This window comes from Oryzias latipes, chromosome 18 (assembly GCF_053564925.1).
Source record: "Oryzias latipes strain Hd-rR chromosome 18, Olatipes_Hd-rR_3.1".
NCBI lineage: Eukaryota > Metazoa > Chordata > Actinopteri > Beloniformes > Adrianichthyidae > Oryzias > Oryzias latipes.
Window position 1 is genome coordinate 20608700 of NC_136254.1, and position 22382 is coordinate 20631081.

General features: G+C 39.8%; 1 protein-coding gene across 1 annotated transcript in view; it reads left to right on the forward strand.

Moving 5' to 3' along the window:
- acap1 (ArfGAP with coiled-coil, ankyrin repeat and PH domains 1) overlaps window positions 1-22382 on the forward strand; it is a 24519-nt gene continuing 2137 nt past the window's right edge. The window contains exons 1-22 of the mRNA XM_004079815.5: window positions 1-644; window positions 4393-4450; window positions 7132-7251; window positions 8096-8149; window positions 8339-8397; window positions 9301-9484; window positions 9600-9644; window positions 9721-9816; window positions 11844-11918; window positions 13006-13118; window positions 13207-13258; window positions 13344-13444; window positions 13616-13727; window positions 13829-14040; window positions 16296-16365; window positions 16532-16626; window positions 18412-18584; window positions 18804-18851; window positions 18940-19109; window positions 19343-19452; window positions 20461-20571; window positions 20642-20703. Of these exons, the coding sequence (XP_004079863.1) occupies window positions 592-644; window positions 4393-4450; window positions 7132-7251; window positions 8096-8149; window positions 8339-8397; window positions 9301-9484; window positions 9600-9644; window positions 9721-9816; window positions 11844-11918; window positions 13006-13118; window positions 13207-13258; window positions 13344-13444; window positions 13616-13727; window positions 13829-14040; window positions 16296-16365; window positions 16532-16626; window positions 18412-18584; window positions 18804-18851; window positions 18940-19109; window positions 19343-19452; window positions 20461-20571; window positions 20642-20703 (2173 nt within the window). The 5' untranslated portion in view covers window positions 1-591. The remainder of the gene's footprint in view (window positions 645-4392; window positions 4451-7131; window positions 7252-8095; window positions 8150-8338; window positions 8398-9300; window positions 9485-9599; window positions 9645-9720; window positions 9817-11843; window positions 11919-13005; window positions 13119-13206; window positions 13259-13343; window positions 13445-13615; window positions 13728-13828; window positions 14041-16295; window positions 16366-16531; window positions 16627-18411; window positions 18585-18803; window positions 18852-18939; window positions 19110-19342; window positions 19453-20460; window positions 20572-20641; window positions 20704-22382) is intronic.

The window sequence follows — 22382 nt, forward strand, 5'->3', positions numbered from 1 at the left end:
AAACAGGAAGAGTCATGGAGTAACTGAAGGGTCAAACATATATGTCCTCCTGAGTGAATTTAGGACGTCAGAAAAGTAGTGATGCTTCACAGAGAAGCAGAGTCTGTGAACACTGCTGTCTAGCTGTGCGCATTTTCATGACTCAAAACTGTTTTTGTGTGGCTGGAAACCCGGAAATGAAGTGAAGTCTGAAGGCAAGGGGGGGGGGCAAGCTCACAGAGAGGCAGAGAGACTCGAACCACTGACAGTCCGCTACACACACACGCTGGTCTGAGCTCAGCAGACAACGCAGGAACTTTTTTCCCTTTCCACTCCGGACTACAACCTTTCGGATACGATGCTAGCAACGCTCCGATCCGCCTCCGCGCGCGTCCATCATCAGTGCTGACACACAGGACACGCGGACCGAGCCGAGGGCGCGCGGAAGGAGCCGAACTTTTGGAGAGAATTCGACAGCGACGATGCGCCAACCTGCGAGAATGAAGTGCTAAAAAAGCAAGACAAGGGGTTTTGCTCGAAGAGTTCCTTGCCAGACCGCAGCTCACCTCCGGAGGAGCGAGACGCACCGTTTTTACGCAAAGACACGCCAGGATGACCGTGAAGCTGGACTTTGAGGAGTGTTTGAAAGACTCTCCACGTTTCAGGTTGTCGTTTTTTTCCTCATCCCTGTTGTATTTCTTCGACAACAACAAAAAGTCCTTAGAAAATAAATCAAATGGTGTGACCAGTAAGAATTTGGGTAGAAAATGCGCAATAACGCATTATTTGGGTGAACCCTTAAGGTCAAAGGATGTGCTGAGAGGGTTAGGGGTCAAGACTCAGTGCAGGAAGATCTGAGACATGATTCCTGGCGCCTTCCTGGTATTCTGCAGAAAGATAACCCATAAGGAATTCATGCAATCCTCCCAACACTTTTCATAGAACGTTTTCAAGATCTTCAAAAAAAATTTTTTTTTATCAACGTTGTTTCTCCTTCTGCAGGAAGACTTCTTTTTCCGAGCAAACAATCTAATTGCTTTTCCTCCTACATCATTTGGTGTAATCAAAGGGGAAGTGTCACTAAGCAGGTTTAGCAAGTGGTTTAAGGGAGAGCAGGGGTGTGCTCTCTCAGTTCTCTGGCTGGAGGCCTGCTCCACGCCAGCTGATTGAAGTCAGCCCCCTGTTGCCAGGTTTGAAGTAAGTCATGAGGCTCGCACCGTGGTGGAAACTCTGAGCTGGCGAGGGCTCGTGTCAGCCAGAGAGGCGAGGAAGGAAAGGGGAAAGGGAAGGGAAGGATCACGCCACATGTCAGGTTGATAGGTCATGGGGAAAAGTGAGATGGAGCAGAAGGCAGAAAAATGTGCAGATGACACTTTGGGCAAGCATGTAAGACTTGCTACCTCTTGTTGCTAGGTAACGGTGAGGTGGGAGGGCAGCAGGAAGTGGGGTGAGATGTGCTAAGATGATCAACAGGAGACAGGAAGTGTTTTTTTTTTCTTCTGCGGGGAGAACCAGAAACTCAACTTTAGCTCTTAATTTGCTTTCCTGCTCTGTGCCTCACTTGCAGAGAGAAGCAAAAAAAAAAAAGAAAGGCATTAATCGGGGTCGCCCATCCTTCTCTGTGGCCTCCACTTTTACCCCCCTCTCCTACTATGTTTACATATTAATTGGTCTCATTTTTTACGGAGGACGTGAGCACCAACTCCTCGAACAAACAAACAATCAAGCTAGTGTCTGCCGAGGCCTCTTCTCGTCGCTCAGACTCATCTCTTTTTTTCCTGTCCCTCGGTGGAAGGCAGCGGAAACCACATGGTTGAACTGCTGGTATGAGTAGAGGCGGCAGCAGAAAGCGATCAGGTCAAAAGTGTGAGCCACGCACAGGACCTTTTTGAAAGCTCTCTCCTGCAGATGTGCCTGTTTGAGTAAACACAAAACGTCTGTCAACACGTTTCCATAAGCAGGGAGCTCCATTCTCTCTGTTTGATGGCTCAAATGTCGTACCGTCATTGCATTGCATGACAACGGTCATCACTGTGGATTGTCGAGAACAGCAAAAAATTTGACACTCTCGTCAGTAGGAAATGCATGACCTGACAGGTTTCCAATATAGGTGGGACGACATTTAAAAATATGGCAAAGGTGTTTAAAGTGTGAGTTCTGGGGAAGAACGTCAAACATGATGGTGGTTTGAAGAAAAGTAACACAACCCAGAAGTGAAGCACACATATGAACAAGCAAACAAGCTGAATTTTCTTTTAAATCTGATATTTCAAAGACCCAATATGATGAAAATGGTGTTTTTAACATGTTCTTGTGGCATTTTTCTCACAATGGAGGACATATTTTAAGAAAAATAAGCTTAAAACTGCAGATCTGAGGATTTCTTTATTTAAATCGTTGAAGCTGGCAGGATAAAGTGTAAACAGAGGGATGACGGGAAGCGGCGAAGGGCTTACACCACACCAACAGACCTGCCTACAACTCAGAGCTGCTGCCGCTCTGCAGAAACTATGTCCTAGAATATGACACAGGTGTTTTTTTTTTTTTTGGCTAAAACCGGCATGTTCATAATTAAACGACAACTGGGAACGCTTTGAAAATAGATCAGAAGATGATCAGAGTGGGACTTTAAGAAAAACTGGAACCTTTTCTGAACCAAGGCAGCAGGTCTGCCCAGAAGTAACTGCAGCCACAATAATTGTAATATGTAATATGTCTAGTGTGGAAACCAGGGATTTAAAGGAAAGGAATGCGTATTGGAAAAATTAATCGGGCACTCGACATAACAGCTGTATCGGTTGAAAACCACAGATATGAACAGCATTTTGGCTAGATTATGCTAATTATGTTGGCTGGATTCACTGTATGCAAATGATTGAGACGCATGCTCCTCTGTCCCCCTCCCCCTGCTTGGACGCTCTGATCACAGCCTGGTGCGTGAAGACCCAATTATTAATAATACTATCATTTTTTAATCTATTTACTTTTATTTTGTTTGGTCTAATATAAAGTTAATTTCAAATCAATTCAAAAGGTATAAAAGCAATCAGGAAGTTCATTTCTGTCAGTTGGCCTTCCTGTTGAGTCTCTACATGTCTGTGTAGATGTGATGCAAAGAAAAAGACGTCCAATCAGAAGCTTGCTCCTACCAAGTCGGGTTAATTCCAGTTGGATGAACCACAGTGAAGAATGTGTGTTGTGTGCACAAACTACCCCTGAATAAATTATTATGAAACACTTTTATTGAGCCACAACGAGCAAAACAGTCTAAAAGACACAAAATGGAGGGTATTAATGTCAAAGACATTTTGTGTTTGTTGCTTAAAATAAAATAAAAATATATATATAGTTTATCTGTTAAAAGACATTTTCATTTATAGTTTTAAACCTTAAATAAATATTAAATATCTAGAGTACATTCATTTAGGTAAGATAACTGGACTGCATCCTATTGCCGAAAAGTCAGTTGAATCTTTTATTCATCGATTCGTGGAGCATGTATGGAGATGCGTTTGGAATTATGTGATAGGGATCCACATCTCCAGTGAAAAACGTTTGATGTGTCTCTGGATCCAAGTCTAGATTTTTGTGTGAGCGAGCTGAAGTTATCTGTAATCCTCGTCCATTTCTTCCATCTTTCTTTTACCTTGCGCATTTAAAAAAAAGAAAGAAAAAAGGATGGTAATAAAAGTGCCAACAACGCAGCAAAAAGATGTACCTTTATTTTGAAAAAAAAAAAGAACAAAATAAAAGGCGTGCTTTGGATTTATTCTTGATTTAAAAAAAAACAAAATAGTATACAAAAAGAGATAATTTGAGGGTTTTGCCAACTAAATTAAACCTTATTTAAATAAATGATACAATGATGATGCTACACTGAAAAAACATGCCATGTCTTGAACTTTTTTAAACTTTAAAACTTTGATTTGAAAATCTTTTAATTTGAAATACTTTTTAAGCAACCCATTACTCTTTTACTTGAATTAATTTGTGTAATTCAAGTAAATTAATTGCTGGTTGACTTTTATATTCATGTTTTAAATTTGACCTTCTTCATTAGTATTTGTAACTGCCATAAGATTGTTTTAACACATTTAAGGTAATCTTTTATCACAACTTTTGCCGTCTTTTTGCGATATGCATATATCGCGATAACGATATCGATTTATTGTGCAGGCCTAAATGACAGTAATAAAAGTTTTTCCTTTTTCAAAGATAAAGAAAAACTATTGGTTGTTTTATTTGTACCATATGCTACTTCAGATCAGTAAAAATGGATCATGTTAGACTAAATACTTGTGAAAATATGTTTTAACTTTAAATTCTTGAAGTATTTTTTTACGCAGCCACCCATTGGTAAGTTCAGAGCAGCCTTTGTGTGTGTGTGACTGTGAGTTTGTGTTTCCCCTTCAGAGCTGCCATCGAAGACGTCCAAACCGACGTGAGTGAACTCGAGACTCGACTAGACAAGGTAAGACGCAAAAGCGCACACCTACGCACCGCTCTGCTCCACACAGACGCACAAACGTACAGCAACACAAACTGCTGGGGCTCGTGTGCAGCAGGAGGTGGGAGTCAAAATTCACATGAAAGAAGCAGAGGGAAGCACCCGCAGGTCCTGCTTCCCCATCGTATTACTGCAGACAGAACTACGCTTTGTTCCACTTTGGTCAGATAACCCATATTGCTTTTTATACGGGTAACAGTTTCAGCTTCAACACACAGACGTCAGTCACATGCTGGTTTCTGTTCCCCACAATAACGAATGAGAAGAATTTCAGTCACCTGTGTCAGAAAAACTTGGCCTGAGTGGATTAAAAGAAAATGCTTCCTTTAACAGCTGCAGCTGTTTTCTCACTTTCTGCACAGCCGTGATTTCACCAAGAAAGACAAGAAACACAAGTAGAGACACCAAATTGTATGAGAGAAGATGGGATTAAAATATGGCTATCGCTGTGTTCATGGTATTGCATTCTGTATGGAAGTTTTTTTTCCCCACTAGAACTAGAAACGGTCTTCATTGCAGTAAAACTGTCATTCAAATATGACAGCTGATGGGATAAGTACTACAAAACATAAACTCATGATTTTGTGTTTAATCTAGAAAAATATATATATATATATATATATTAGAAATCTGTATGAGTATTGCTTTCTGCTGTATGTGAAGGACAGAGAGAATTTCACTCTTTGATTTCAAACATTATTGCATGTATTTAGTTGCATTCCTTTGCTGGCCTTATAAAGAACGATCCTGTCAGGTTGTCAGTACCTTGAGTCTGTGGAGTTAGTGCTGCTTATTTCCCGTGCCATGCAGGCTATTGTAGAAGCATCAGCAGTGGTTTTCTGCACAAATGCAGTGAGAAGTACAAACCAAAGTGGGAGTAAAGTGTTAAAAAAAAGGGATGCTGAAGACAACCACATAAGTTCTTGACAGAAGATGTTGCTGCAGCATGAGTGAATTTCACTTACCGTATTTCTCAGACTTTAAGTTGTGTGTTTTTATTGCATAGTTTGGCTGGGGGGATGCAACTTATATGTGATTTAAAACAAAAAAAGAACAGCAACAATAATATCTAGAATGCACTGTAGGTGTTTGTATCAGTATTTGCCACTGACAGCAACGCAGAAAAAGAAACGTCGCTCAGTCTTACGCCAGGCTTGACAGATCTGGTAGACCTTAATATAATTTTACTGTAAGTATAAAGTTTTTTTCTATCGAATGTTGCAGAAATCTTCATAGTATGAGTTAAATTGTTTTGGTTATTGCCCATTCTGCTGCACAATTTCTATGAAGACCAGCATTCTTAATTGTGGAATACCTCAGGGTTCCATGTTGAGACCTAATTTCTTCCTTTTGAGCATCTCTTGTATTTTCTAATTAAAATGTCCCATATTTGGGTGTCATGACAACCAAATATATCTGTGTGTGCATTTTATTTAAGCTTGTTGAAGCTTGAAAGTGCAAAATTTAAAATATTCAACGTCCAGACAGGATTTTTCTGGAGTGTATCATTCATTTTCCCTGCAGCTGTTTTGACTTTTCACAGCAGGAAAAGCTAATTTGTGAAAATGTCCCTCTGAACCACTGGTGCCAGCGTAAATCCTGCCAGAATTCTAATGGAGCTCCAAGTCTTCTGCCATCAGTTATTTAGGCTTGTGATCTACCAACTGCATCATGTCTTTTTGAATCAATTTGTCTTCTGAATACTCAAATACATGTTACCAAACCAAAGGTTTGAGCTATGTGTTGCATTTTTTTTCCCACATTTTTGTTAAATATTTTCACAAGAAGGTTCTCCCCTGCGTGATCATGGAAATTGAGGAAAAAGTTCAACAAAAAGCGCAAATTTGAGCTCTATTTACATTTTCTGAAAGGGGTTGTGTGGGTAAAAAAGATTTCCAAAATCACACAAAAGTATTTACACCATAAACACAAAACACATTACATGTAATGCGTAATACAGAATGGAAAGGATGCCACCTTTATTATAGGTCAATATTTCATCACGCAGGAGTTGGCAGATATTTCTTTGGAAATAGTTTGTGGTCAGGTAAATAATGATCCTAATGTGAGAAACAGGTGAAGAGGACAAAACATGTCTGTGGTCAACATTCAAGTCATCAGTGATGTTTAGTCTGTGTCGCAATGTGAATCTGATCGGGTGTATTATACACCTTTGCTGTGAGTGATTCCCCATGAGCTGATGGTAGACTTTACTTTGTTAGTAGGTTGTTAGTCTATCCAGCTATCTATCCAACCGTTTGACATTTTTTCCTTTTAATGGGGGGATTCTCACCGTTTTTCTTTAGTTACGTTGATGATTCTTTCGAATGTTTGTCCTTCAATGTATTATCAACACATGGTTACTGCAGTACAAGAGTATCTGTGTGCAAATTTGAAAAGTGTTTATTTCAACAAGTCCTTTCTTAATTACTGTACATGAGTTATAATAATTGGTAAAAAAAATACTTGTAATTAAAGTATTTTTGCGGTTTGGGTAGAACTCATTACACTAGAGCAGCTTCTCTGAATGTAGCATGTATGAAGTCCAGGGATGACTTTTAGCTTACTTGAATTATTCAAACTGATAACATTTGCTGCCGCAGGTAACTTTTGTTGTTCTAACTTTCCGTCTTTGTGGTTTCTAGCTTGTGAAACAATGCCAGGCAATGTTGGATGCGGGCCGGGCTTATTGTCAGCACAGCAAGAGCTTTTTCAATGGCCTGCGGGAACTGGGACACCAGTGTTCCAGGGACAAGATGATGGAGGTGAGATGTACTCGTTCAAACAGTCGTCCGCAGTTATGTATGTAAATGTGGAAATGTGAGGATAATGTGTGTTATACTGCTAGCCTGGGAGTCAATTTATGGAATTTCTTTGAGGAGACTAAAGCGAGGTTCAGACCACCCTTGGCAGCGTGCATTCAGCGACCACTTACAATGAAAAGTCAGTGTAAACACCCGTGAAAGCAGGTTTTGGGCTTCCATGTTCAAAACTCACATGTCGCTACACAAGTCTTTAGACGTTTAACTCACAGAAGTGCCAATAATTGAAACAATTGATTATATAATGCAAAGTTTTTCATACATTGAAATAGAGTTCAACATTTACAAGATTTGCCCCACATCGACATTTTGGACCAATCCTCTTCCAACTGGAGGGGGTAGACATGTACTAGGACAGTGTTTCCCAACCCTGGTCCTCTGGGAACACTGTCCTGCACGTTTCCATCTTTCACTGCTTATGCACACCTTATTCAGCTCATCATCAGGCTTTTCAGAAGCCTGACACTGACAATTATCAAAGGCAGGTGTGTTTGAGAAGGGTAGGATCGAAAAAAGCAGGAAAGTGTTCCCCGAGGACCAGGGTTGGGAAACACTGTACTAGGAAACAATCAATCAAAAAGAAGAAGAAGAAGAAGAAGTCCCTCCATGCTAAACCGGGCTTTTGCCCGATGTGAACGTAGCTTTATACTTTATTCTATCAATTTAACAGACACAGTGGACCATTAGCATGAGACATAGTGTAAAGGTCTCAGAAGGCGTAAGGAATTGCATGAACCAAAAATGTGTAATTTAGTGCAAAGTCTAAACTGAGACGTCTGCCCCACAGGAATGCCTGGGCACATTTTCCACAAAGTTGTCAGTCATCCTGGAGGCTCAGGGGGTGAGTCTGTCTGCCTGTCTGCTTCAGTTGGTGTAACTTCTTCATTCCAGTCATGACAATTATCAGCTGCACTAGTTGATCAAGCAAAGCCTCTGGCAATTCGAAGCTAGCTGCTTTTGAGTAAACTGGATTTAATGCAAACTGTGTTCTATTCATTTTTTCCATTTATCTTGGGTTCTTTTCATTTAGGAAATGATCGAGACCACCCAGAAGTCGGTGAAGACAAAGCTGCAGAACTTTGTGAAGGAGTAAGTTTGCTGCTTTGGCAACCCTCTTTGTTTGTTTGTTTTAATCCTTCTGGGTTTGGTGCATGTTGCCCAACAAATGTGGTTTAGATTCATTTACTTACAGATGGAATCACCCTCTTGAGCCTTGCTATATTTTGCTTCAATCACTTGGCATATTTAGACGTCATAGTTTAAAGTTAGTTATAGTTATCTTTGGTAGTTTAACAGATTCCTTTTTAATGGAAAACAAAGAAAGCTAGTTTATTAAAGCAAACAGTTCAAAAGAAAGTCAAAAGGGAAGATTTAACATAATTTTCTCAGTGCTGTAACCATTAAATGTATATTAAAATTTGACTGAACAACCCCTCCCCCCTCACATTTCTAACAGGAAGTACCTGCTGGCTCCAAGAAGCCAAAATCCTATTGACTTCTATTGAGAAATTAACAGCCATTACTCCGCCATGCTACATTTTTTGCTAATCCTAAATTTTTTTCATGATAAATTTTCTGTAGTGCAAGGTATTCAAGTTATAAACTGACCAAGCAGATACCTAAATAAAACATGTGGTCTGCCATCAAACATTCAAAAAGTTTGATTGGTAGGGGTGTGGCCTTCCAACAAGCTCACTCCTGATTGAAGACAGGGTGGGTGCCATGAAAATGTTAACTCTGTCCGACTCGTAACAATCACTGCTTATTGATGTTGTCTCGCTATAACTTGACAGCATCTGTAACTCAAAGAAATGTCAACTGAATTGACTTAATTTAGTCAGAGCTGGAGGTAAACCATGGGCCAAGGGCGACGGCACTCTTGCTCAGTCCATTTCTCAAATATAGTCATTAACTTATTGTCAACAAAGGAAGTTTGTTGTCCACTTTGTTGACATTTGTCCATTTGTCACCTTCCTAAATGTGTGTCCTCAGAGATGTTCGTCGTTTCACGGACGTGCGCAAAAAGTTTGAGCGCAGCAGTGAGATCCTGGAGGGGGCGCTGGCGAGGAACGCTCAGGCTCCACGGGGGAAGCAGCACGAGGTGGAGGAGGCGAGTAACGCTCTGTTAAATGCCCGGAGGAGCTTCCGATGCGAGGCTTTGGACTACGTTCTCCAGGTGAGATGAGGATAGGTCTAAATCTGGGATTTTCTACACTCTTGTCTTAGCTTTTCAACCACTGGGATTTTGGCTAAAAGACAGACTTATTACGCCTGCTTTCTCTTTCTCTTAGATAAACGTCATTGAAGCCAAGAAGAAAACCGACATTGTGATGGCTGTAAGTTTTCACGTTACGTGCTTTCCTCACTGTGGATGTTTCTCCAGACTAAATGTAGTCCTGTGTTTCTGGTCAGATGCTGGTGCTGATGGACGCCCAAGCCCAGTTTTTCCAACAAAGCCACGAGTCTCTTTCCGAGCTCGATGAATATCGACAGAAACTGTCTGAAGAGGTAAACTATCTTGGCCTATCAACATGGCGACTCCCACCGATTTGTTCAGATTCAAGACCCAAACAGAAGCAAAGCATTAACAGAGATCTAAACTAAACCAGATATGGACACACATTCTAATAAAGACTAAACCAAACCAAGAAAAACAAAAAATCCCAGATTCATGGAACAAAGTTCCAGGAGGGTCAAACTCCTTCACGATGACCGTGCTCCTTGTTTTTTTTTTTTTTAGCTATCTCCCTCCTACTCGGTCCAGTACTTTCATTCTCAGTCAACTACAGTACGTGGTGTTCACCAGAGCTCTGTCCTGGGTCCCTTACCATTTATTTTCTTCCACGAGGCACTATGTCTTTGTAACAAAAAGTTTCACTCCACTTCTTCACAAATGACAACCAGTTTTATCTGGCAACCGATCGCAACTAAACAAATTTCGATCCATCTCTATCTACTCTCCCATACTTTGAAATCACTCTAAAGTTCTCTCCTCCCCACTCCACCTGCCTCTGGAGCTCTATCACATGTCCTCCCCACCTCCATATGTGTCTAAAACAGTTAAGATTAAACAAAAATGTATTTTAATTACTTCTTGTTAGAAGTGTTCTGCCAATAAGAAGCCAAGGCACAAGTGGTTTGGAAGAGACAGGACAGTGGCCCTTGATGGCTAGGATTGACATCTCTGGGCTATAATATTAACAATTGAGCAGTGGCATTTCCATTTAATCTATTTAATTCTTTGTACATCTTTTTGAAATGTGTATTTCATCTTTGATTATAGGAGAAGAAAACTGTAAAACATTTTTTACTTAACTGCTTAGTCAAATAGTGCAGATTGGATCTGTCAGTTCTTTACAGACTGAAAAACCTCTTATTGCTTTTCATATGCAAACCAGGAAGCTGTGGGCATAGCCTGATGCTAATGTGCACAGATTTGAACTATTATGGTTCTACCCTAAGCTATCTGGCCTATTTTTCTAAATCAATAACCTTTCTAAAGAGCTTCTCTGAACATTATCTTGGTCTTCTACAAGACTTAAGAGCAAGAGATTTGGTAATTTATTTGGCATTTGGCATCAACAGCAACAGGAAACGTGTCATATGTCTGAACGGGTTCAAGTCATTTCCAGATCTTCATCTCAGAAAGCAGGAAAACAAAAAAAGAACTATTAAATTTCATGTACTTGTTCGCTGTGTCCGCTGCACCGTTTGCCTTGAATAAAAAGACCTTGACATTATGAGAAAATTAAAAAAAAGAGAAACAAAACTGAAAATTGTTACTGTCCTTATGAACCCACAGCAAAGCTCTTCCTGTTTCATCAGGAAATGATAACATAAAGAAAAGTGGAAATGAAGAAACACAAAGTACCTTCACGTGTTGTGTCTAAATTTGGTGCCAGAAAAATGAAAAATGTAATTTGCATTTTTTGGAAAAGTATCATTTTTGATTTATTAAAAAAAGAAACTGATAAAAAGATAAATAAAAAGAATGTTTTTGTCCTTGCAGCTGAAAGAAAGTAATCAAATGGAACATTAAAATGCTAAAAAGCATATTGTAAAAGAAACTATTAAGCAGGATCTATTAAAAACTATTAATCTTCAATTAAAGGCATTTATGCAAGGAATCATGGAAAACATGCAAATTGGTGAATCCTGAGGACTGGGGTTGAAAAAAGGTTTTGACACATTCACTCGTTCATTTAAATGTAGAAGCATGACCAAACTTTTTACTGGATGTGTATTTTACTAGGAAAGTAGAAAAAGTGTTTAATTCAATCTTTACTGAATGTTTATAACATTGAATTGACATTTCCCACCTGTTTTTTATGCTACTTCTCTGCATAAAAGTATGCTAATAAATCAGATTTTAGCAGTTTGATATTATAGCTCAGCAAAAGCAAAATAAATTAAACTAAATTCTTAATAAACTCTTAGACAAATAAAATCTGTTGATTCTGTAGCTTTGTGAAAAATGTGATCAAAAAAGATTTGTTTCTGAAAAAAAAATGCTGTTTTTTTTGTTTTGTTTCCAGCACACCCAGTTTGTCCTAGACTCTGCCAGGGAAAAGAGAGACATGGAGCAAAAACATGCAGCAGTCAAGACGAAAGTAAGGAGACTACATGCTACCAAAAATTCATTCATTTTTGTCATATGAGGCTGCTTGGACTGTTGTAAAACAAACGTCGTGAGAGCACTCAGGACAGAGGGAGAACCTTTTCAGGCCCGATCTCTATAGAATCATTCAGAGGGAGGTCTGGGACGCCACTGAGAAACGCTAAATGTGGGTTCTTGAATGCACCTTTAGCCCGCGGTACGGTAGCCCTGAAGTGCCAATCACATCAAGAAATCACACCACGCAAAAACATTTTAAAGATCACAACGACATTTTTAAAAAGCAAAACAAATATTTAAAAAAACATTACATTTTAAAATGACTTCTATTGACCTGAAACTGTAAGGCATATGGTAAGGCATAGACGTCTGATTAAAGGTTATGAACTGGATAATTCAAATTAATTTTATTTATATAGCACCTTTCATGACGATAAGACAGCTCAAGGTGCTGTACATAAAAACAAAAACAAATGCAATAAAATACAATAAAATACATTCAATTAGCCCCGCGCAATAAAATACACAAAGACAAACACCCGTGGAAAATAAATAAATAAATAAATAAAATAAAGAGAAACCAGAATAAAGAAACAGAGGATAATGATAAATCATGTAATAATGGTTACAGTAGAACAGGGTTTGGCCTTCAAGCAATCTTTAATTTAATGTCTAATTATTCTAAGTTTGATATGTCTTTGTATAAATGTATAACTGCTGATTGTATTGTTTTGTGCATTATTCTTGCCTTGATTGCTTGACATAAACCATTTCAAATCAAGTCAAATCAAAAACAAAACAAAGTTTAAGAAATAAAAACGTAAAAACAAAAAAACATTGCAGAAAACAAAAGTAATTTACAGAAAACATATTGAAACCCAAACTGAAATTTTGTTTTCTAAAATATAATTTTTTTATGTAATTATTTTGCTTTTTTAAATCTTCGTTGTGATCTTTAAAATAATGATTGCAGCAACAGCAATTTCATGACAACATTTAAATAAACTCTAAAACCAACCATAGAATTCAGCTTTTAACTTTACAAATGAAACTTTTTTTTTAAATATATTCATCATTTTAAGGATGTGTCCTATGATGACTCCATAATGGACTTTAATGCTGACTCAGCTAATGGGATTGCAATGGAGGGCTACTTGTACAAGAGAGCCAGCAATGCCTTTAAGACCTGGAGCAGGTAAAGTTTGGTCAGCACTTTTACTATACTTGAGTAAATGAAAAACTTGATGATTCCAGGTTGTATTTTTTTTCTTGTGTATTTCCAGACGTTGGTTTTCGATTCAGAAAAACCAGCTGGTGTATCAGAAGAAATTTAAGGTACAGTTTAGAAAGGTGTGAAAGCCCGTTTTGGGAAGTGTGTCAACGCGTCGCTTAAGCAGAACAATGTCCATGTGTCTTGCAGGAACAGCCCACGGTTGTGGTGGAGGACCTGCGTCTTTGCACAGTCAAGACCAGCTCTGAAAACGAGCGACGGTTCTGCTTTGAAGTGGTGTCCCCTTCAAAGTGAGTTTTGCATGCATGCACCATTTCTTGTCTTTGCGCGCAAACGCTCGAGCTGTGGTGATGCAGCTTTGTGCACATCGGCAGGTGCCGCAAAACAAGCATATGGTGGGATGGTTTAATGTTCTAACTTGCATGGTCACTTTGCGTGTCTGCGTGCTCGATGGTGCAAAGATGCTGCTTGCTGCAGGCGGACTCAGAAAGGCAGCAGCAAGGATGGATCAGCGCCGTCCAGAACAGCATCGCCTCAGCTTTCCAAGAGCGGCGGGAGGATACACAAAGCCCGGTGAGGGTCCCACGCACATTTATCTGAACGCTTTCCGAATCCTATGAGTAAATGTGAGTCTGCTGAGTTTGTGTTGGTGATTTCTGCATTTGTTTTATCAGAGACAGCGCTGCAGCTCCATGTCGCAGAGCATAATGCGCTCCGGAGGAAGCGGAGGATGCGTGGATCAGGAGAACAACGACTGCCAGGCGCTGGAGGACATCCAGGCGATCCCGGGGAACAGGCAGTGCTGTGACTGCGGGGAGCCCAGCCCTGATTGGGCCTCCATCAACCTGGGCATCACGCTGTGCATTGTTTGCTCTGGAATACACAGGTAGATCATTTGTGTGCTTTGAGAAGACTGACAGGCTTTCCTTATTCTGTAATCCCAACCAATCAGTGTATAGGAGGTGGACACAGGTGAGGTCAGGACACCTGTTTCTTTATATTGGGTAAATAAGAGTTCAGTTTTAGGCCTCGGGGTTTACGCTGTTTCCAGGTGAACAATTACACGGAGCCCTCTTCTGCGGTTGTATTAATCCTTCATTCAAAAAAATCTAAAGCCCTAAGAAGAGGTTTAATCTGAGGGACGCAGGTGTGTCTTGAGACTTGTACGGCCACCTAAAAGGACGTCATGAGAATGGAATGTACCATTGTCATGCCTGTGGCTAGTGTATTAGGAAGTATTTGTAAGAGTAATGGAAGTTGCATGCACTTCTGGCATACAGGTCATGCTGTCATATGGTGTCCTTATGCAACTCTAGTCTGTAGCAATGCTGCACGCAGAGGGTGTGAGGTAATGCAGAAGTGCATTTAGGACGCCTGTAGGATGTTCACACACACTACACTCTGTCTAATTTCTATGTTTCTTAAAGTCCGGCTGTGTGCAAGGAGCACACGCTTTTCACTTGATCAGCATTAACAGCCCTTAGAATAGTGTTCAGGGTTTGGGAGGGGTTAAAAAAAAAGAAAAATCTTTTTGAGGTACCTGCAGCCCACCTACTTACCCTTATGTGCTGCATAAGCGTTCACTGCAACCCATTGCTCGCAGCATGCCCGTAGAAAAAACGTGCATGAACATTTTCAGTCCACAGGACTTGATATTTCTGATGGGCCCACCTGCAGGCCTGGACAGGTTTGCCCATTTTTTGCCCGCAGACATCCCATATCCACCGTGAGGGTGGTTGTGACGTCAAGAATCCAAATATTTTGATAAGCATCTAAAAACTGAAATCACATTTAACTACTAAAGAAATGTATTATTAATACATACATTATTTTTACTTGGAAAAAACCTTGAAATTACTAATTAGTAGTTACCCACTCACTTTCTAGGAACAAAAAAAAATTACAATCTTCTTAAGTTTGTAAGGTTTTACTAAAGAATGCAAAAATAAGAGAAGTATTTAAATGATGGAATAAAACAGTACACTCTGAAATGGCTTCAATTGAAAAACAAATAAAAAATATTCTCAAAAATACCTTTTTTTTTGCACCTCCCTTTGCCTCTCCTCTCCTTTCTCTCCCTTTTACAGTCTTGACTTTCTTTATCTTTGTATTTCAGATCCTGGGAATGTAGATACACATTTCTGGCTTTCTGTTCGGCTTTTTTCATAGCCGCCCTGATAACTAGGCTTTATTTACTGATTTAAAAAAAAAAAAAAACTTTTTGAAGAGTCTGTTAATTAACTTGCTGTTGCTGCTGCTGGAATAGTCCATTGCTGCAGGATGATGGGGGAGGACAAAACACTTTGGGATGAGCAGTCTAATGTCATTTCTGTAGCTTCCTATGCAATTGTCTACCTTTACCCTAATAGTAACTCTGTTCCTTGTGTGTTTGCTGGATAATTATGTAGCAGTTAATTTATTTATTAATCTTTTGTGGTTATGAAATGATTTTCAAATATCTAACTACATTTTGTGGAAACAAAGTTTGGGAAATAGGAAGAAAAAAAAACGCATAATATTATTTAACTTTTTTGTGCAACACCAATCTGTCCTTACAGGAAAAAGTTTTTCCATTGTTAAGGAAATGTGAGTGTGGGCAAAATTGGTTTGCAGCTTTTATCTGCTTTTCAGGTGGATTTTTATGCCTGATGCCCTTCCTGACACAACCCTGTATTTTAGCCGGGCAAGGGACCGGCACAGGAACTGTAGTGATGTTATAGTAATTATAAAAATTACATTTATCTGATCATTTGAAAAAAGCTTATGTCAGGATATAAACACACTTTGCTATCCATGTTCACCAAATGCCTGTGGAGTTAATAAAAACCGACTTGCTTTTTAACTTCTTTACAGTGAATGCACCGTGAACTGACGTGACCTGATTAGGCTACAGCTACCTTTATTTTTTTTAGGCTGACGTTCAGAGGGTTACTCTTTGGTTGCAACCTCAATTATTAATTTTTACCAAAGATTTATCTTACACTATTTAGTCAGAAATTCCTCATTGTCATAAAGTTCCTGTTTTGTAGTTTAGAAACATAAAGCAGTCCCCACCGGGATAGATAAACGTGTACACGCGTCCACACAGAGACTTGGCTTGAATCATTAGCTTCAACCTCTAATGGTTTCTTTTACTAACAGGAGCCTGGGAGTTCATTTTTCCAAAGTGCGCTCACTCACACTTGACTCCTGGGAGCCAGAGCTCATTAAGGTAATTTAACCACTTATCATTGCAAGCAGCTCCACAAATGTTCCTACAGACCAAACAAAATGGCTCTGTTTCTGATTCAAAAAGTTGTACAGAAGTTTTTTTTCTTCAATAACCGCTAAAAGAAATTCACTTTGCCTAATTTTTCTAACTATATTTATTCCTGAAGTTAATGTGCGAGTTGGGAAACAACGTGATCAACCGAATCTATGAGGCACGGATTGACGAGATCACCATCAAGAAGCCCAACCCCGCAAGTCCAAGGTACTGAAATGTTTTTATCTGTTGACGTTCAAAGAAAATCTATCGGGGAGTCTACGCTCTCAAATGCTTCCCAACAGCTGAGATTTGCAGCTGAACACACAAACGAGAAATTACCACAAGTGTGTGGCTTGAAATAATTCGTACTGCACCTAACCTAACCTTTTTTTTTTTTTGGTTAGTGTTCAGCTTTTGAAGGTGTATTTCTGAGTCATCATACTCCAAAGTCTCTACTTCAGTAAAAAAAAATGTGCAAAGAACCATCATTTTATTACATGATGTGCAGCAGAAAAACAAAAAGCCGCACAACCAGGGACCTTGAATATTTTTGAAATCTTTGGCAGGCGCTTGATCAGTGCAAACATTCTGCGTCCGTGCAGTTCAGAATTGACCCACACTGTGTTGGGCAGAATTAGGTATTGCAAAGATGGAGAAATGCAGTAATTTAGGAAAGCAAACAGAAACACAATGACATACAGAGTGTGTGGGTGTGGCAAAAGCGTAGAAAATGTTTTTATTCTGGAGTGCTCACTGTCAGGTATGAGGCTGGAACCCAGAAAACAACACAATTATTAGAAAATAAGTCATCTGGAGTCTGCTTTGGATGGCTGATTAGACATTTGCAAAAAAAAAAAAAACAACACTTTTTTTGAAATTAAGGAATATTATTGCAAACATATTTGATTTGGGGGTTTGAATGATTCTGGTTTAGCTTACAGTCCCAGTCCGATCATCTTTTGATCTATTTTAAAAGAATTCCCAGTTGTCTTTTAATTATGGTGTTGATTTGTAGGTCGCTAAACATTAGAAATGTGCCTCTGAGTTGTTGGTGTGAAGCAAGCCCGCCCCCCCTTCCCCTCCTCACTGTTGCTGAGAGCTCGGAGGAGGGAGCTTGTGGCCCGCCCAGCATTTTTTTTTATGTTACAAACAGGATTTTTTTAGTCTGATCCTGATTCACTTGAATAAAAAAACAACACAAGAACATTAAAAATTTTTTTTTTTTTTTTTTAATATTTTTATTATAGTTGGTCTTTAATAACTCTGCTAAGATTTATGTAAATGTAGGTTATGTAATAAAACAGTAAAATGTCCTTTAGAAAAAGATTAAACAAACATTTTTTTTATTATAATGTATTTGGAAATTTTATAAATTGCTGGAACTGAAAAACTTATGTAGTTCAAACAGGAAGTAGATACTGTTAAAAATGAACCACAAGCGTCAGGACGCTCTGATGGTTTGCTTGATACCTGCAGAAGTAAAAAGAATGGACCACAACCTGATTTAGAAAACCCAGTTAAGACAGAGCAGGACTAACTGCTGGGCAGAATTTAGCCAACATGTTTGAATTCAGTTTTTTGCGCTTCGTCTCCTGAAAAGCCTGTGAAGAGATCGCGTCTTCTTTTCTCTCCGACTTCCTCGTCTTTGTTCGGCGATGTCATGCAGCAGACAGGAAATGCCGCTCGTACGTGATACAGATGCTCAATGCTGTTGTGCCTGGAAACTTTTTTGCATGGCGGCGTGTTTTGTGGCCCCCACATTTTTAGGCCACAAACTGATAAGTCAGTGTTTGACAACGTCAGATTTTCTGCACTAGACGTGCTTGCACACATCAAGAACGTGACTCTGACTCCCAAGTAGATATGGTACTAGTTTTACATCTTCATAAGACAACTTTGTAACCAAATTTGTTGCTTCCTATCTAATATTTTACTAAAGAGTGCAGGGTTTTAGAAGATGCAGTTTGTGGTAAATCTGTCATATATTTGTTTTGTTTTTCTGCAACTTAGGGGGGACAAGGAGTCATGGATTCGATCAAAATATGTTGAAAAGAAGTTTATTCAAAAACTGCCGGAGACTGGCAGGAACCCTCAGCTGACCCGGTCAAACAGAGCGGCCACGCTGACGCAAAAACCGCCTCTCAAGCCCAAACCGAGCCGAACACTCCTGCCTCGCAAATCAGGTACGTCCCAGGACATAAAACGCCAGTCCAGGTCTTAAAACCTTAAATAGCTTCAGGGTGGACAGTCCTTCGACTACTGTAACTCTTAGGCTGTTGACACAATTAACGTAATTCTATCACGTCAACAACATGAATCAAAAGCAGTCACAGGTCTTGTTGATCCAGAAAAAGTAGATAATACCCATAGCAGTTATCATAATCCCATTCCTCCGTTTGTAGGAGGGAGCCCCAGTGATAACCAAAAGAGCAGTTCAGACTTCAACAAAGGTACGATTAAACTCACGTCTAAACACCCAAAAACATCCGAAAGATTGTCTTAAGTGAAATTAAATGAAATGCCGTCCTCCCATTACAGAAGAGGAAGAGGAGGACCTCAGCGGGCTTCATCCCGGAGCGTTGCTGTACCGCTCGGCCGCTCTGCAGAACTTCCCCCTCATGGCCGACGCCCTGGCCCACGGAGCTGACGTCAACTGGGTCAATCCGTCCGAGGAGTCCAGCACGCCGATGATACAAGCCGTGTTGGTGGTGAGTTCAGCCGTTTTCCTCTCCAACACTGCCCTCTGGTTCAAAACCAGGGGTTGTGTCAGGGAGGACCTCCCAAGAAGAACAAACACTTCAGGGACATGCAGAGTTTTTTTGCCCAGACTGAACTCTGTTTTACACACAAAACAACCAAGAGTCCCCATTTCCAAATGTTTGTTATTTTTTTAAAACCAGTCTGGTAAATTTAACACAGCAATGCCATCTGTTTGGATCAGAACGCCCTTGCAGCCTGCGAGTTCCTGCTGCAGAACGGAGCCAACGTCAATCAGGCTGACAGCAATGGGAGGGGCCCACTGCACCACGCCACCATCCTGGGTCACACAGGGTACTGCGCACACACACACTATCACCATAGTAATGAAAGCTATAATCATCTGATCAGGGGCATGATGGAGTTTCAAGTGATAATATCATCATTCTGTTGCAGCTGCACAATCAGAACAGTATAAACTCTGTTTTGTTGCTAAGGAAACCTGCAAGCCTTCGTGTGTTTTCATGTTGTTTTAGTGGAGTTATAGCTGAAGCAACAGGCCTTCCAAAACCAGTTAGTCCTTTTTCAAACAGATATTGCAAGATCAAAACTGAAACTGCAGAAAGATGTGTCATAGTGTCTGTTTCATTTGTTCACTTCAAATTCCAAATTATTTTTAGACTTTACAGATGCTGGAAAAATGAAATATGGTTCAGCATAAGGGCGGAACGAGATGCCGGTTGTGATTGAGGAAGAATAGATGGTAAAAAAGTGTAAAAACACAGCAGGACTGTTTCACACATAAGATATGGCAAGAATCAGGAATTACACAGAATGAAGTGATCTGATCTGGTTGATTGGCAGTGCTTCCCATCGGGTTCTTTTGGTAGTCTTCCATGGTCTTAAGTCATGTGATCAGGTTCTTTTAGATGTGTTCCCCATTAGGCTTTTTGGGAATGTCCCCCTGCTCCTGACTCATGTCATCAGGTTGTTTTGGAAGTATACCTCCTTCCTAAATCTTGTGATCAGGTTTTTCTAAGTTTGTTCCCCCTCTTTAGTGATCTGATCCAGTTGTATTGGGAGTGTTCCATCAGGTGTAAGACTTTCCCTCACCAGGTTCTCTAGGTAGTGTCCCCTTCTTTTAAGACATGTGATCAGGTTTTTTTTTTGTTCTAGAGTCTAAAAGGCTGCAGAGACATTTAGATTCAGAAACATTTTATAGAAGATCCTTCAAAAACCTTTAGAGTAGACGGTGTTTCATTTAGTGCTTTTCTAAAAACCTTAGTAAACCACATTTTGGACCAGGTTGCTGTAATTCTCCATTTCACACTGTTACGCCATCTGGTTTGTTTCCTTTCCCAGGCTGGTTTGTCTCTTCTTGAAGCGCGGCGCCGACTACAACGCCCGGGATAAGAACCAAAAAGACCCCTTAAGCATCGCCGTGGACAACGCAAACGCCGACATCGTCACTCTGTAAGTGTTGGCGTGCAGGAAATCCTTTTGGAAAGCGCCGACTCTTCTGACCCGGTCTCCTCTCCCTCAGGCTGCGGATCACCAAAATGAACAAGGAGATGCGGGAGATGGACGGAGCGTTCGGCCAATCAGGTCATTGCGAGGGGCAGGGATCGGGGGACACACTGGGCAGGAGGGGGCGTTCACTGATTCACACCCAAAACGGCTTCCAGGCTTTAAAGAAGCAAATAAGTAGCTGGAAACTGGGAGGGTCACAGGACTAAAAGGGCTAAAGTGACTGGCTAAAACGCAAACAAACACAAGGAAAGACGTAAATCTCATGACTGTAAATACAGAAAATGGTAGGAAACAAGGTACTACAACAAGGAAGCAAATTGGAGCTTAATTTATTCAACTTTAAGCACTTTGCATTATATATATATATATATATATATATATATATATATATATATATATATATATATATATATATATATATACATACATACAAGGTACTACAACAAGGAAGCAAATTGGAGCTTAATTTATTCAACTTTAAGCACTTTGCATTATATATATATATATATTCATCCTCCAGCACTTTGAAAACCAAAAAGCATGTAAAGATAATCAATGTGCTGTCATTGCATTGCTGCTGTCTGATATAAAGCAGGCCTATCTCTACTAATGTTTTGGATATTTTATATCCAGTATGTCTCGACACTCAGATGGACTGGACTGGACCTTCATCCAGTCCTGCAAGTCAAACTCAGCTTTGATTTTTGTTTTGTTCCTAAGAACAATTTCCTGCCTCTATTCTGTGAATAGTGACTCACTTTGAGCTGTTTATGCAGATCGATGTGACTCCCACTAAGGAGAATTTGATGCTGTCTGTCAGCTGGAGCCCTTCGGTCTGTGCTGTCTTGGTCTTATTACAGCAGGGTTTTTTTTTCTTTTCTTTACATTTAGTTGTTTATGGAGAGAAAATAACCTCACTGGTTTTGTGTGAGTGCGTAATTCTTGATTTGGAAATTGTCTGCCTGTTTGTGTGTAACTTTAGATTTGCGTATGCATAGTTCCTTATTTGTAACTCATTTAACATATTTTGTGTGTACCTTTGTGTACTTGCAATTGTCTATTCACATGCACACTCAAATATCAAGAATTTACACATTTACAATTTACGCAACTTGAAATTACAGCTTAAAACTAACAACCAATTCAAAACGACTCATACGCACACAAATCTGTAAAAAGTTCACACCGATCGCCTGATATACACACTCACACAATCACATTAACGCACAGATCAGATTCACATCTACAGAAATGTGTGCAAATGATGCGTTTAAATGCTGCTAGAATGCTGGGTCATCAGCCGCTTTGAACTTATGTTGTGAATAATGTCTAGTAAGATTGTGACTTTTTGTCCTACTTTCTTAAACAGATATTTCCCTGATAGTTTAGATTTTTTTAAACGTGTCTTTAGAGGTTTTTATTATTTTTATATCGGGGCAGATTTGTTTTAGAAAAAAGGTCAAGTTTTTACTAAATATTATTCCCAATCCAAGTTAAAACCGGCTGATATGAAAACTCAGATGACCCAGCATTCTAGCAGCATTGAAACGCATCATCTACACACAAATGTGACAACGTGAAGAGTCTCACAACTCCTCGTGCACCTGTAACTCTGATCTGTGCGTAAAGGCGGTTTTGTGTATGTGTGTATTAGGCGATTGGTGTGTACTTTGTACAGGTTTGTGTGTGCACGAGCCGTTTTGAATTCGTAGTTAGTTGTTAGCTGCTGTAATTTCAAGTTGTGCGTGCGGAAA